The 14,749-nt window shown below is 47.7% G+C and overlaps 1 protein-coding gene across 14 annotated transcripts in view; it reads left to right on the top strand.

The window, feature by feature from the left end:
* The window catches only part of LOC147019430 (putative E3 ubiquitin-protein ligase RNF144A), a 126,251-nt gene that overhangs the window by 54,114 nt on the left and 57,388 nt on the right, over positions 1-14,749 (top strand). For all 14 annotated transcript variants that reach the window (XM_085893914.1, XM_085893908.1, XM_085893907.1 and 11 more), the window contains 2 exons: positions 3,492-3,552; positions 8,533-8,710. In XM_085893914.1, the coding sequence (XP_085750040.1) occupies positions 3,492-3,552; positions 8,533-8,710 (239 nt within the window). The remainder of the gene's footprint in view (positions 1-3,491; positions 3,553-8,532; positions 8,711-14,749) is intronic.

Genomic DNA, 14,749 nt, shown 5'->3' with positions numbered 1-14,749 from the left:
GTGTATCTCGCCTGGGCCACTGATCAACCACAGATTCGAGCGTGGCATAGAATGTGTCCTTCGGTGAGATCACTCGCCTCAGTCGGAGCATATACGAAGACCAGGGAAATGACACCCAAGGAGTGACGAATCCTTTGTCTCATAATACGCTCGTTGACCGGTGTTACCTCAATTATCATTGGAGTCAGCTTATTGGACACAGCTACAACTCCTTGGGCATGGTAACCATCAGAGCAACCAGACCAATAGTAGGTGTAACCACCCGCCATGATCTCGACACAATCCGGTCTCCGAACCTCGGAGAGTGCTGCAATACCAATGTCCAAACGCTTGAGCTCCGATGATAACAGAGACAGGTGATCATCCTCTCTTAGGGATAGGACATTCCATGCACCCACCCGAAGGAACCGCATCAGGTTAACCCAAGGAGACCGCCGTCTGATGGACGACACCTCAGCACCACTCCGACACACTCTCCCGTAATCTGACTCAGGAATGTTACCCCGTGGTTTCCCTCCTATCATCAAGGATTGGGGGTCCTGAAGGCATTGCCCCAATCCCGTCATCCGGTGAGCTGCCCTGCGAAGGGAAGCTGCACAGGAGGTACCTCCCATGGAGTGGGTTTTCAGATTTTTTTACGCTCCAAGAATGTTTTGCGGAATGAAGGGTTTTACGGTGGCCGGAGTGCAAATCCTGCCACCAACCTCAAAATAAGAAGTAACCCAACTGCAGGAGTACGTCTGCAGACACAGTTGGGCACTAGATATGGATGGCCATTGGCTCACAAGAAGCTCCTCCGCCCTTTGACAGGTTTTGTTTTTAATCCTGCTGGGCGTCCAACGCCCTATTAAGTGACTTCACATTGGTGGCTCCATTTTTCTTGTCCACTACCTGTCGTTGAGCACAAGGAGAGGTTGAGGGCTATGTATGAACAACTTGGTGAAAAAGTTGAAGGTTTGGAGGAATTGAAGAAGTACGGAGAGGCATTTGGGGGAATCGCAGAAGTTTTGTGCAGCAGTACATCAGGAAAGGGTGCATCGTTGAGGGATAGAAAGCAGGTATGGTGGACGGAGGAGGTAGCAAACACAGTTGGTGAAAAGGAGGTTTGGAAAAGGAGAGAGAATATCAAGGATCGGGGGAAGCAGCCGGTTCGGACCTCATCTCTTATAAAGAGAAGAGGAGAGAATAATAACAACAAGTCTGAAGACGACGATGGTTCACGAGCGGTATTTGGCGATGTAGATTGTTTCACAAGTCAAGGATGAGACAATGTGATAATGTTTGACCAAGTTATAAAAATGATCAACATGATGTGGTACGGGTGACAGGTTATTTGCTGCAAAATGTCGAAAACCCAGTTTGGTTCAACAACTTATAAATTTTTACCTTTGCATAACCTTTAAAGGTCCCAAAACAATGTTGTGGACATTAAAATAAGGAAGCAGGATACGTGCTCTAACTTAATGGAGTTAGTTCGTCGAAGAAGGTCGAAAACCCAGTTCGATTCCCACAACTTTAAAATTTGACCTTTGTGAACTTTAAAGGTCAAAAGTCAAGGATTATGTATGACCTTTGGTGCAAAACTTCCTCTGGAACATTCCAGGAACAATATAACGTCATATAGGCTATATGGCATTTCACACTCCTCGGATTATCCATACTTTGATGAAATCAGCTTAAAAACAAACTTGAAGGGGGTGCCTCGGGCAAGGTGTTCGAAATAGAGCAAAATGGTTTCAAGACTTTAGGTGGGGCATGACCTCAAGATTATGCATTAAAAATATTGTCATCCTAGCTCTCAAAGTTTGGGCGGTCGTCTGATTTTTATGTCAAAATTTGAAATTTTCTAAGTTCATGACCTTGTGACCTTGACCTTGGGACTAAAATGAAAAAATCAAGCTCTGTGGGGCGATGCAGGTGCCATTGGGCTAACCAAATACCAAAACCCCTGCCAGATTCGACAACCTCCTCGGAGAAGATGGATTTTTATGTCAAAATCACAATTTTCCAAGTTTGTGACCTTGTGACCTTGACCTTGGGATGAAAATTAAAAACATCGAGCTCTGTGGGGCTATGCAGGTGCCATTGGGCTAACCAAATACCGAAACTCCTGCCAGATTCGACAAACCCCCTCGGAGAAGATGCAAATTGAAATCGGCTACCCCCTAAAAACACAATTCGCAATTTTCTAAGTTCGTGACCTTGTGTCCTTGACCTTGGGACGAAAATGAAAAATCGAGCTCTGTGGGGCTATGCAGGTGCCATTGGGCTAACCAAATACCGAAAACCCCTACCAGATTCGACAAATCCCTCGGAGAAGAATTTTTTTTATGTCAAAATCGCAATTTTCGAAGTTTGTGACCTTGTGTCCTTGACCTTGGGACAAAAATGAAAAATCGAGCTCTGTGGGGCTATGCAGATGCCATTGTGCTAACCAAATACCGAAACGCCTGTCAGATTCGACAAACCCCTGAGGAGAAGATGCAAATTGAAATCGCAAAGATGCAAAAATGCAAAAGATGCAAGAAGATGCAAAAACACATGTTTTTTGGGCGTGGCTCCGCCCATAATGGGCGGACCATGCGCATTTTCAGGAAAACACAACTCGGTCATGATATAAACCTCCGACCAAAATTTCATCAGGATCGGATCAAACCCACGGAGCTATGCTCGAGACAGACAGACAGACAGACAGACAGACAGACAGACAGACAGACAGACAGACAGACAGACAGACAGACAGACAGACAGACAGACAGACAACAATAACGAATATAGTAGTCACTTATATTTTTCGTGAACCAATAATATATAAACCTTAACCATTGGTTGGATGGTACACCACAAAAACAAAAACGTGTGCGTGTCGTGTCGTCTGGCTTCCTTCTTGGGACTACGGTGCAGTAATTTGTCCTTATTTTGTTTAGTTGGTTCCAGAGAAATATTGGTGAGGACAATGAGGAACGGAGTTCTTGATATATACAGCAAGATGACCTCTGGAATGGGGGAAAGCCTGTCAAAACGAAAGAGAATAGCCAGGGAGAGGAATCTGAGACCTACTGAGTGGAACACTTGTGTTAGGCGTACGATGTATGGAGCTGCAACAGAAATTTAATGGAGAGATCGGTAATATTAGAATGGAGACCTCAAGTACTGGTGGACCACACTGTGAAGGACGACGAAAACTTTGAACAAACATTGGCAATTTTTGTAAGTTTTTCATAAAAACTGTTGACATCTGGTCTGTCCATGTGAAGCATCAAATAGCCTGTAAAGTGATGCACAATGTTCCTAACATTTAGGTCCATGTCTAGCAATACAGCAACAGCAGGAAGTCCACAGATTTTTTAGGGGAGGAGATGTGAAAGAAGCAGGAAGTACCCAAAGTAACAGCAGCTGTTCCAGCAGGTTGAGGGAAGGAGGGGAGGGGGTGCTTGTGAGTCACTCTCTATCATTTTGTTTTTTCAAAGTGTAATTTTTTTGTGTTACAGATTGAACGGCTTGCATCAGCAGACGTGTTGCAGCACAACAAGCAACTCCAGTTTGAGAGAGGTCAGCAATTGCTGTGTGCACTCTTGTAAATATTCTAGCTATTATTAATAACAATGCGCATAGGCTTAGAAAGGCTTGTTTCTATCTTAACAACTGTTTTTATCCCACATTTTGAATACCAATTCCGAACTTAGCCCTAACTTTGCTTAATTGAATTTATTTTAAATTTTATTTTGCATCTGTTTTTGTCCAAAATATGAAACAATCATTTGGTCTGTCATTCGCTCCTGTTTTCCTCGCTGTTCCCCCACCCCACCCCCCATTAGCCTTTGCAATATATCTTATTTTGCATCTCTCGTTCCCATTTTAATCTCTTGTATTCTAGAGCAGCAAATACTTCACTGATGGGAATATTAGGAGAGAGGATAGAGGTGTGTGAGAGGGACAGAAAGAGGGGAGGAAGGTGTGTAGGAGCAAGGATGGAGGGTGAGGGAGGGGAGAAGGGGGAGAGAGAGGAGTGAGGGAGGCTGGGAGGTCAGAGTGGGGATGGTGGAGAAGGGGAGAGCGAGGAAGGGGGGAGAGTGACGTTTCACCACACGTCGCAATACACTCCCGGAGTTACGGGGTGGGAGCAAAGAGGATATGGGAGCAAGGAGGGGAAAGTAGGGAGGGGAAGAGGGGGTGTTCTCGACTTGCGTTTGGTCGTGGGACTTGAAGGGAAAGTGTGTGCGGAGGGGGAGTGTTCAACTTACATTTGTGAGGGGGACTTGATGGGAAGCTGGGGGAATAGTCCCATCTGCCAGCATTGGTACAGGATTGAGTGAAATGGAGTACACGTTCAAACAGGATAGCAAAACCACCCATCACTTTCAAACAGCATGTACCATTTTTAGAGATTATAACATGGGCTTCCCTTGAGGTATGCGACTCGAACTATGGCTGCCGCCCAGTTTACCCGCTGGAACTGGTTTTCTCTCGAGGGGAGTGGGGGACACAAATCACTCGGAGATGCCGAGTTCCAAAAAATACACGAACCGGACATACAAACACTCCTCCAGCAGCCAGACCCACTGCCAAGCCCAACTCCGCAGTCTATACTCCGAAATTTGGCTGAGGCCAAGAGACCCTAGAGCCCACATTGCATCCTTGCTGCAATGTTTATAAACGTCCAGAGATGCCAGTGTTTTGTGCCTTTATTTAATTTCAGCACGTTTTCCAACCATAATGTGATAAGCCCCAGAATCTCTCAACCCGAGCCAAATCCCAAAATTCAAACCACGGAATTGAAGCCAGAGGAATTGATCCCCGACCGCCAAATAAGTGCTCATCCACCCAACCCACACACTCCCCGACACTCCATCCTCAAAACTCAACACAAACTTCCTTCCGGTTCTGGGTTTGGAGTGACGGCAACTTCTCTCAGGGGTCTTTGCCGACTTTCTCAAAATTAAGTTTCTGGTTGATACATGTCTCGTTTTAATTGGTTATTTTCTCACCTACATGTTACTGTGTGTTCCTCGTTCAGTTTTGTTTCAAAAACCGTACTATTTTGTGAGTTTTTGTCAACCTCGTCTTTCCGGGTTCCTTGAGGCTGACCCGCCCTTCCCGTCTAAGTGTACGATCATTTTTATTTGTATTCTAACTCTATCACCTTCAATTCCTATTTTCCCAAACCCCCCGCCCCCCCATCTATTCCCTCCCAACTACACCCTCTGTTTCTTGTCTTAAATAAAAATTAAAAAAAACAACAACCCTTTCTCCCTCCACACCCACAAGTACTGATCATACGTATTCGTCCTCATCTTTTTTCTTTCTTCTTCTTCTTTCTTCTTTTTCTTTCTGCTTCTTTCTTTCTTCTTTTTCTTCCTTCCCTTTCTTTCTTCTTTTTTAAAAGCTCAAGTGTTGGTGTTGAAGTGAATGCGAGGGAAAAACCTTCGGAGTATAAGGCTTTATTTCACTTGATTGAAGCCGATTCTGCAGACACATAAAGGAATACATGTGCAGCGAGGAATACATGTGCAGCAAGGAATACATGTGCAGTCGATCACCGCAAAATAAATCAGCAATTAGCCAGCATAAGCACGGAGTCCGGTATACTCTCAATTCTCACCATTCAACGAGCACCAAGTGAACCACCGCCATAAATGACAATGCCCCAGGGACAATCCCACCGACCGCGCGGCATCACGGTTTTATCTGACTGCGCGACACGTGATCGCGCGTCACATCCTTTAATTCATCACATTCTCCCCATCTTTAAAATGTAACTGGAGGCTCAACTAACGCACCATGATTACTTCAACGCTATAGGAGTATACATTTCAAGCAGTGCGAACTATTTAAACTACACAAACATACATTTCAAGCAGTGAGGATTATTTTGAGTTATAGGAGCATGGTAAGGTGCCATCAAGGGATGCCGATAATCCCCTTTACAGATCGAGTCGGCGAGGGGGTTTTATCCGTCGACCTCTCCGGGAGTAAATCGTGGTTTCACTTCAGGGAGGCTTCCGATCCTCTTGGGGAGCCTCGACTCGTGCCGGGGATGACTCCTCGATCGCTCTCGGGTGGAATGTGGTAGCTCCGTCGCCACCATTCTCGGGTGGATTTCCTGGGGGGGAAACACCTGGGGAGGAAACACCTGGGGAGGGAATGTCAGAGGGAGGAGTACCAGATGGAGGAGTACCTGCGGGAGCCAGATGGCGAACCGACACAGTGGTCTCCCTGCCATCAGGAAGTCGAACATGAGCAGGTGTAAGGTTTGTCTTCCTCTCGAATGGGAATTTGAAGATAGGCGCTTCGCAAATGGATGGTGCTGAATATTTTGTAGTTGGTCACGCGTTCGACCATCTCGTCTATGCGCGGCAAAGGGTAGGCATCGAGATGGGTGAAGCGATTGACCGTTTGAGAGTAATCGACAACCATTCGTTTCTTGTGGTTTTGGTTGGTGGTCACCAACACCTGCGCGCTCCATGGCGAATCGCTCGGTTCTATAATACCTTCTTCCAGTAATCGCTTGGTCTTAGAAGTGATGAAGTTCATATCGGCGGCGGTGTATCGTCGCGATTTGATCGCTGTCGGTTTACAGTCCGGCGACAAGTTATCAAACAGCAGGGGGGACGATACCTCTGCGGTGGTCAGAGCATTTAGAATTAGACGAGGTTTGCTTCCTCCGAAGGGTATTTCGACGCTCGTGTACTGCTTGAGGACATTATGACCCAGAATTACATCTGCACATAAATCACGAAGCACCAGTACCCTTACATCCCGATGCGTGTAGCCTTTTACGTCCAACTCAACATTGCAGTACCCTCGTACGCTGGACTGTAGTGATGTGGAGGCCATGCATACCGTATTGTCTGTCGGGTGGATCTTTCATTTCCTGCCCTTCGCTAGTGAGCTGTTGACGAAACTTTCAGAGCTACCGGTATCAATCAGAGCTTCAGCCATATGCCCGTTAATTTGTACGTTGATGATAACTTTGGATAGATTCCCCGGTGAAGCTGCTGTTACTTTCTTTTGTGAGTATAGAGCCGCAGAAGTGGGTTTATTTCTTCTAAGAGTAGATTTGCATACCCTGGCATAATGCCCTTTCTTGTCACAGTTCATGCATGTGGCATCCCTGGCGGGGAATTTGTTACGGGGGTGTCTTTTATACCCACAAAAGAAACATTTACCAACCGAAGTAGTTGCTGAGGAGTTTGACAAGGTCTGGGTATCCGATTCCTCGGGTTTATCTCCATCCTCAGCGTCGGAGGTGTCCCGGGGGGTTCTTTGAGTTTCCGCCGTAGCAGCGTTCATTAGCAACACCGGTGTCCCATATGATTCAGATTGCTGCTGAGCCGTATCCATAGCTCGGTCCTGGTCAGCTACCATTTCAAGAGTGGGTTGTGCTTTTTCCAGTAAGCGTTGCCGAATGGGGGCTGACCTGAGCCCCTGGATGAACGCCTCTCGGGTCGCTTCATCTCGATGTTCCTCGGCGGTTACAGCCCGGAAACTGCAGTCTTTGCCCAACTGCCTCAGAGCTTGCAGGAACTGATCGATTGTCTCACCGGCTTCTTGCCTGCGTGTGTTGAGAAGATGTCGTATGTATACCTCGTTCTTGCGCTTCATGTAGAGCGCCCGCAGCATGTCGATCGCTGCGTCGTAGGTGTCACACTCCGAGAAGAGTCTGAATACGCTGGGCGAGACATGGTTTACAAGTGCGACCAGTTTGTCGGCTCCCTCTTCAATGATGGTCAGATAGTGTGAGAAGGAACGGAACCAATGGGACCACTTCATTTCCGAGTCAGTAGCGTTGGGGTCCGCATCGAACCTCCCCGGCTTGTAGATCTTGTCCATAGTCGGTTGAGGCAGCCGAAGGGATCAAGTGAAATAAATTGAAGTGAATGCGAGGGAAAAACCTTCGGAGTATTAGGCTTTATTTCACTTGATTGAAGCCGATTCTACAGAAACATAAAGGAATACATGTGCAGTCGATCACCGCAAAATAAATCAGCAATTAGCCAGCATAAGCACGGAGTCCGGTATACTCTCAATTCTCTCCATTCAACGAGCACCAAGTGAACCACCGCGTAAATGACAATGCCCCAGGGATGATCCCACCGACCGCGCGGCATCACGGTTTTATCTGACTGCGCGACACGTGATCGCGCGTCACATCCTTTAATTCATCACAGGTGTGTTCTTTGGTATTCATCAATGCCAATTATAGGATGTGTGCGTGTTTTTTTAAATTCGTGATATCATTTCTTTAAACACGTACTTATATTCCTGTTGCAGTATCTTATAAACAACTGCTTATTCCAAAAGTATTACAGTTGCAAACCGTATGGTGACATATGGGTATTGACGTGGCTGGTTGTTGATCAGTCGTGACGGGTTAATCAATTTGTACGGGGTGTCAAACATTGACACAGACAATTTCTCTGCAAAGCTGGCCACTATCCAAAATAGGTTAACTTCCTTTGAGAAGTATTATGGTGCAGGGCAGTGTAACTTTATGGTTTAGTGTTAAGGAGCTTTCGTGTGTGCATGCAGAGGTACATCGGGATCCTGAGCGGACATGGTGCCCAGTGTCAGCATGTCAGTTAGTGTGTCCAGTGCCTAAAGAAAGCTCGTCGAAGCCACTGCGAGTTACTTGTCCAGCCTGCCAGCATCATTTTTGTTCACATTGTCGTTCAGAGTGGGACTTCAGACACAGCTGCTCCTTAAATGGGTTCGTGAGTTCCCTGATGTGCCTTTTTAAAGCATTGCAAAAAAAATAGAACCATATATATTTTGAGGCAAGGTGATCTTAAGTATTGCTATTTGTGATTGAAAGGATTGCAATTATTTTGCATCAAACACATTCAAGTGAGATTGACAAAGGCACATGATATCACATGAAAAATATTGCTTTACAGGTGGTGCTGTGGGTATAGGAAATATTTAAATACATGTGTTGTCTATACTTGGATTGAACCAGGCAGTTTCACAAACAGGAGGAGAGATGGATACAGGATTGGAGGTGGGCAGAAGGCCTGTTTTTTGAAGTTTAATTGGGACATTGTTACAAAAAGAATGAGTTTGTCTTGTAGGATCTGGGGAGGGTCAGCGTCTTGAGAGTACAGATGGAGGTAAACTGGAGCAGAGGTGGTTCAAGAAAAACATAGGACATTGTTGTGTCTGACAGCATTGACATTCAGGGCTTCATCTTGAGAGATTCCAGTAATGTTGAGAGCTTTAGATTCCACAGCATCTGGAAGTGACAGACATGATGCTGGGTCCCCAGACCATTGAAGAGGAGAGAATTCATTCCTCCATCTCGTGTAGCGGGCCAGACCTTCAAAATGCATCCAATACCGGGTAGGGGTTACTCCCATTGTTAAACAAAAGCCAACCTATTTTTTTTTTTTCATTCACCAGGATGTGACATTTATGAAATGGATTGTTGGCCGAAAATATTTTGGGTTTCACAGTGTTTTTAAGGCCTTTCCATGGTTACGACCAATTTTCCTAAAAACCTTGAAAAAACGAAGGAATGAAAATAACTTTGCCAATAGAGGCCATACAGACATGGTTTTGATGCCAACATGATGCTTTCTGTGTTTTCTACTTGTTCCGAACATGAAATGATGACTCTTAGCATTTGCACTTATCTATTTTGCACAAATCCTACACAGCCACTACTATTTCACATGCTCAACTTCATAACTTTATTTTATACCTTCGAGATGGGATTTTTGAATGATCTAAAGTTTCAAAATAATCTACATATTAAGGAGCAGTTTTTAAAATTAATAGCTTTCCAATAGCATTTGCATAAATCCAATATGTTTGCTGCCATATATAGGAATTCACTCGCAAATCCAAATCTTAGGTGTTGAAGTCGCATTCTTGAAGTCACACCATCTGTATAAATCCAAGATGGCTGCCACCACCAATGTTTGATGCATCTCATTTAATAACACTATTTCTTGGTTTCCAGATAGAATTTTGAGATGATTTAAGTTGCTATGTTTAACTACAGTGCCTATATAAAGTCTTCACCCCTTTCATAATTTTCACCTTTTGTTGCCTTGGAGCCTGGAATTAAATTACATTAAATCAGACTTTTCCAATCAGAGGTGAGAGGCAGATTCAGCAGACTGTGGACGAAAGCTTTGTATGCCGAGGAAGGACTTTGCACGACGGAGGATTCCCAGTCGGCGACTGGCTTTGGAGGCCAACTTGGAAATGAGGCTTTCTCAGGAAAGATAATGGCAGATAGTGAGACCCAGAAGCTTGAAAGAAAGGACTTCTTCCAGCGGATTGTTGAGATAGTAGATGGAGGGAAGGGGGGGGGGTTCCAAATGGTCTCTTCGGGGAGACAAAGTGAGAGTGTGAGATTTTCCCGGAATGAAAGACATGTTCCACGTGTTGAACCAGTTTGTGATTTTATGGCCAGGGCAGGTGACAATGCAGCAGGTTATAGAACTCGCGCAAAGAATAAACGCCAAAATGTATGAGATGAATAAGGATATGCGATACGCAGAGCATGGGGCGGAATCTCCAGGCTGGGCAAAAGGCAGTGATGGCAGTGGCGCACGACGAAGCACGGACAACGGTGTGCAAAATGGCGGCACCACGTGGCGATACGATGGAGCCAGCGAGGGGGGTGCAACAGCTGTCCGGCCCGCGATGGAGACGGGTGAGGACAAAGTAATTTGGGAGACGGGTTTGGCGAGACTCGTGGAGGTGACGGAGAAAGTGATGGTGACAGAGAGGGAAAAATTAAATGGGGTGACAGACGTGTAGGGAAAGACACGTGGAGACGAAGGAAATAATAAAGGAGGTCGCGGTGACAACGACAGAGACGCAGGAAATAGAAATAACAGAGACACAGGAGATAGAGGAGAGAGGGGGTGAAGTGGACGACACTTGACGAACACACACACATGGAGGTAGTGGAGGACAATGGGGGTGAGCTGGTGGAATGTGTTGGGACCCGATGCAAGCAGCAGGATGGTCTCCTTCAGGAACGAGGGGAGGGACTGTGCCCCGTTGAGGTGGATCGTGGTGAGGAGAGTCCGGTCGAGCCTTGCGAGGTAGAGGGGGCGAGTGCTGTGAATGGGTGCACGCGGAGCTTGGGGGGTATGGAGACCCCGGGAGCGCTTGAGGTAGCGCAAATCCCCAGCGTTGTCGTCCCGGTTTGTGCGGCTATGAGTGTGGCGAAATGCGTGCTGGAAAGCACGTTGCCCCGTGTGTAAGTATTTTGGCGTGTGTAAGCAATTCCCCGTGTGTGAGTGAAACCCCGTGTATGGAAGAAGCACGATGCGTGAGTGAAAAGGTGTTTAAGGGAGAAGTGCCGTGTGTGAAAGAAACCGCGTGTGTGAGGTCGTGGTATGAAAGAGAAATGGCGGTTGGTATGCGAGAGCGCACAACCGCGTGTCCGAGTGCCATGGTGGAGAGTGTGAGCGTCAGGGCACGTGAGAATGTGCGCGTGAGAGTGCGACAAAAACGGTGTCTGACGAAGGACAAAGGGCCGAGTAGCGGCCGTAGCTATTTTGGGGACTGTGCCAGATTGGCACAGCAGCGCACATGGGGTCCGTGCTGTGCTTTGCCTGAGGCCGCCGCGTGCGCGCCTGCGCGAGTGAAATCCGGTCCGGAAACGTCCGCGGTGGATACAAGCCGATCCCGCGGGACGGACAGAAGCTAGGCTGGATTGTGAATTTGGAACGCACAGGTTCTCCACGCGAGCGTGTGTGAAGCTCAGACGAGCGGAGCACATGTGCTCGCGTGGGGAACCCCTCGAAACGCGAGGTTTGCTTTGGATGCACAGGGTGACATCATGGCTGCATGGTTGGAATCCGGCAGGAGGGGAAATCCCTGCCGGATGTTACCGTCCGATGAGGGACGAGGTGCGAGCAGCTGCCATGACGTAACGGAAAAGAGCGCAGGTTGCGAGTTGCCGCGCTGGTGAGCGCATAGAAATTTTTTTTTAAAAAAGCAAGCCTCGCCACTTCGAATGGACACGAGCCCCAGGCAGGGGGTGGAAGACCCCCTTGCTTAGGGGGCACAGGAAGTAATAGTTCGGGGGATGGGTTAGCGATAGACAGGCTTCATGGGGACATGGGTCATTCCTCATGGAGCCCATGGAATGGATTAGTTCGAGGGATTTCAGTTTAGATTTAGGAAATGGGAATTTTTGGATTTTTGGAGACATGGACAGACTGGAAATGTGGAGTGGAGACGTAGCTTAGCTACGTAGAGTAAATGGAACATGCATGAGTTTTAAGGGATGACGAGGGAGCACGAGTTAGTCAGAGGATTTAATTAGGAAGGATGGCAGTATAGAGTGTTGGTGTGAGTTGTGAAATGAAAAGTGTGTGAGGAATGAGTGTGGGACAGCAGGCCCAAGTGTGTGAGTGGAGCGAATGTGGTATGCATGGTGCGATTACTGATTGGGGGGGAGGAGTGATTGCCACCCAAGAGACCCTGGGGTCAGTTTAATGTAATCTAGTGGGTTATTCAAATTTACTAACAGGAGGTCGTTTTGTTGGTGTCGCGAGAAGGCACGAAACCCGTTTGGAGGGGTGCAAGAGTTCATGGACCGGCTGGGAGCGTGGCTGTGGAAAGGTGAGTTTTGTTTAGTGGGCACCACGGGCACCGGACTAGTCGGCCAGAGTAGGCCAAGGGCCCAAGAGGGGCCGGGATAGTGTAGTGGGCACGGGCGACCCATCGGAAAGGGACCCGGGGCATCAACACGCCACGTGGGCATCGGAGAGGTGGCAATGCCAGAGAGGGCAACCCCCTCGAGGGAGTTGTAGGGAGCAGCTAGGCTCGGAGGCAGCCTGGGGGTGCCATGGTTAGAGTTCGGCAGAGGGGGAGTTCCTGCTAGTTGAGCCACGCTGCCCAGCCAGGAAATTGTGCGAGGGCACGAATGAAAATTTGAGGGCAACGCCCAAATTTATAATGGACACCAACACAGGCGATGGGAATCATGGTTTATAGAACCGATAGTTTTAAAGTGAGGCGTTTTTGGAAAGCCCTGGGGTAGTTTCAGGTTAATGAATGTAAGGGTAGATAGGAGATGTACCCCTTCACACCATCCATCCCTTCACTCGTTGTAGGCCGCGGGACCCACCTTGGTAGATCACTGAACTCTGAGGAGGCCATTCTGAGGCTTCGTTGGGCCTCGAGATAGGATGCTAGTCTCTCCCTCTTCCCCTCGAGAGAGGGAACGTAGGGGTTGGGAGTAGGCTAGGTTGACAGGATAGGTTAGCCAGACAAAGACGATAAAGGGGGTTAGGGAGCCGATTATAAAAGGGAAATAAAAATAAAGAGGGGCTAAATTTTGTTGTGTTGTGTGGCAAATTAAGGGAGTGGGTATGGACAGCGACAGGCAAAGGCGATAGAGTGGGGGGAGACAGTAGGCTACTTCCGAGCACGCCTTCAGAGCGGCCGGCACCACCGCACTCCCTCCAGACCTGATGGAACCACACCAGAGACGGCCAGCTTCATTGCCGGCCTGTTGTGCTGCAGCCGCCTGTTCTGCATGGACTTGCCTTGCCATGCCTCGTTTGCCTGCGTCTGCCATAACCCCATGCCTGCTAGCCCTTGTTTACGTTTGCCCCTGTGTCCATCCATCACCATGTGTGCCAGGATCATCCAGTTTTGCAAGGACTGCCCTGCAGGCAGCCCGTGCATCCATCATGCTCATTTGTGTTTTGCGACCATCTCCATCCATTCCCCTGCATCAATGAACTTTGAAATGACTTTTACCTTCTCGCCTTTCACAGATCACAAGTCCTGGGCCATGGTTAAGTAATGGATAAGTTAAGTGAAAATTGTAAATATGTGGAACCTCACCTGCATGCTTGTTTTAGCACCAGCAATTTTAGTTCAGCTGTCAGAATGAGTCTGTGAGAGTTTGTTTAGTTCGTCACGCAGCGCATTAGGTTATTTATTTTTGGGACACGTATAAAGAAATGTCGCACTCAGGGATCCGAAGGTAGAACGTACTAGGGGAAAACTTACACATGCTGGTCACATGAAAATTTGACGGCTCGGGACGAGTCGACTTATGTCAGGTCAAGTTCGATCTGTGACCTGCTACAGGTACCATGTAAACCTGTTCCATGGTCGGGTTATCGGCGACTAAACAGTCTCCCCCACCAGGTTTCTGGTGAGGAGGGTGTTTAGATATGGACACCCAGCAGGATGAAAAACAAAACCTGTCAAAGGGCGGAGGAGCTCCTTGTGAGCCAACGGCCATCCATATCTAGTGCCCAACTGTGTCTGCGGACGTCCTCCTGCAGTTGGGTTACTTTTTATGAGGAGGTTGGTGGCAGGATTTGCACTCCGGCCACCGTAAAACCCTTCATTCCGCAAAACGCAAAAACGCAAAAAAATCTGAAAACCCACTCCGTGGGAGTACCTCCTGTGCAGCTTCCCTTCGCAGGGCAGTTCACCGGATGACGGGATTGGGGCAAAGCCTTCGGGACCCCCAATCTTTGATGATAGGAGGGAAATCACGGGGTAACATCCCTGGGTCAGATTACGGGAGAGTGTGTCGGAGTGGTGCTGAGGTGTCGTCCATCAGACGGCGGTCTCCTTGGGTTAACCTGATGCGGTTCTTTCGGGTGGGTGCATGGAATGTCCTATCCCTAAGAGAGGATGATCACCTGTCTCTGTTATCATCTGAACTCAAGCGTTTGGACATCGGGATTGCAGCTCTCTCTGAGGTTCGGAGACCGGATTGCGGCGAGATAATGGTGGGTGGTTACACCTACTA

This window comes from Eptatretus burgeri, chromosome 9 (assembly GCF_056783735.1).
Source record: "Eptatretus burgeri isolate ZD-2024b chromosome 9, Ebu_testis_v1, whole genome shotgun sequence".
Taxonomy (NCBI): domain Eukaryota; kingdom Metazoa; phylum Chordata; class Myxini; order Myxiniformes; family Myxinidae; genus Eptatretus; species Eptatretus burgeri.
Note: the sequence above shows the minus strand (reverse complement) of the source record. Positions and strands in the feature narration are given on the sequence as shown.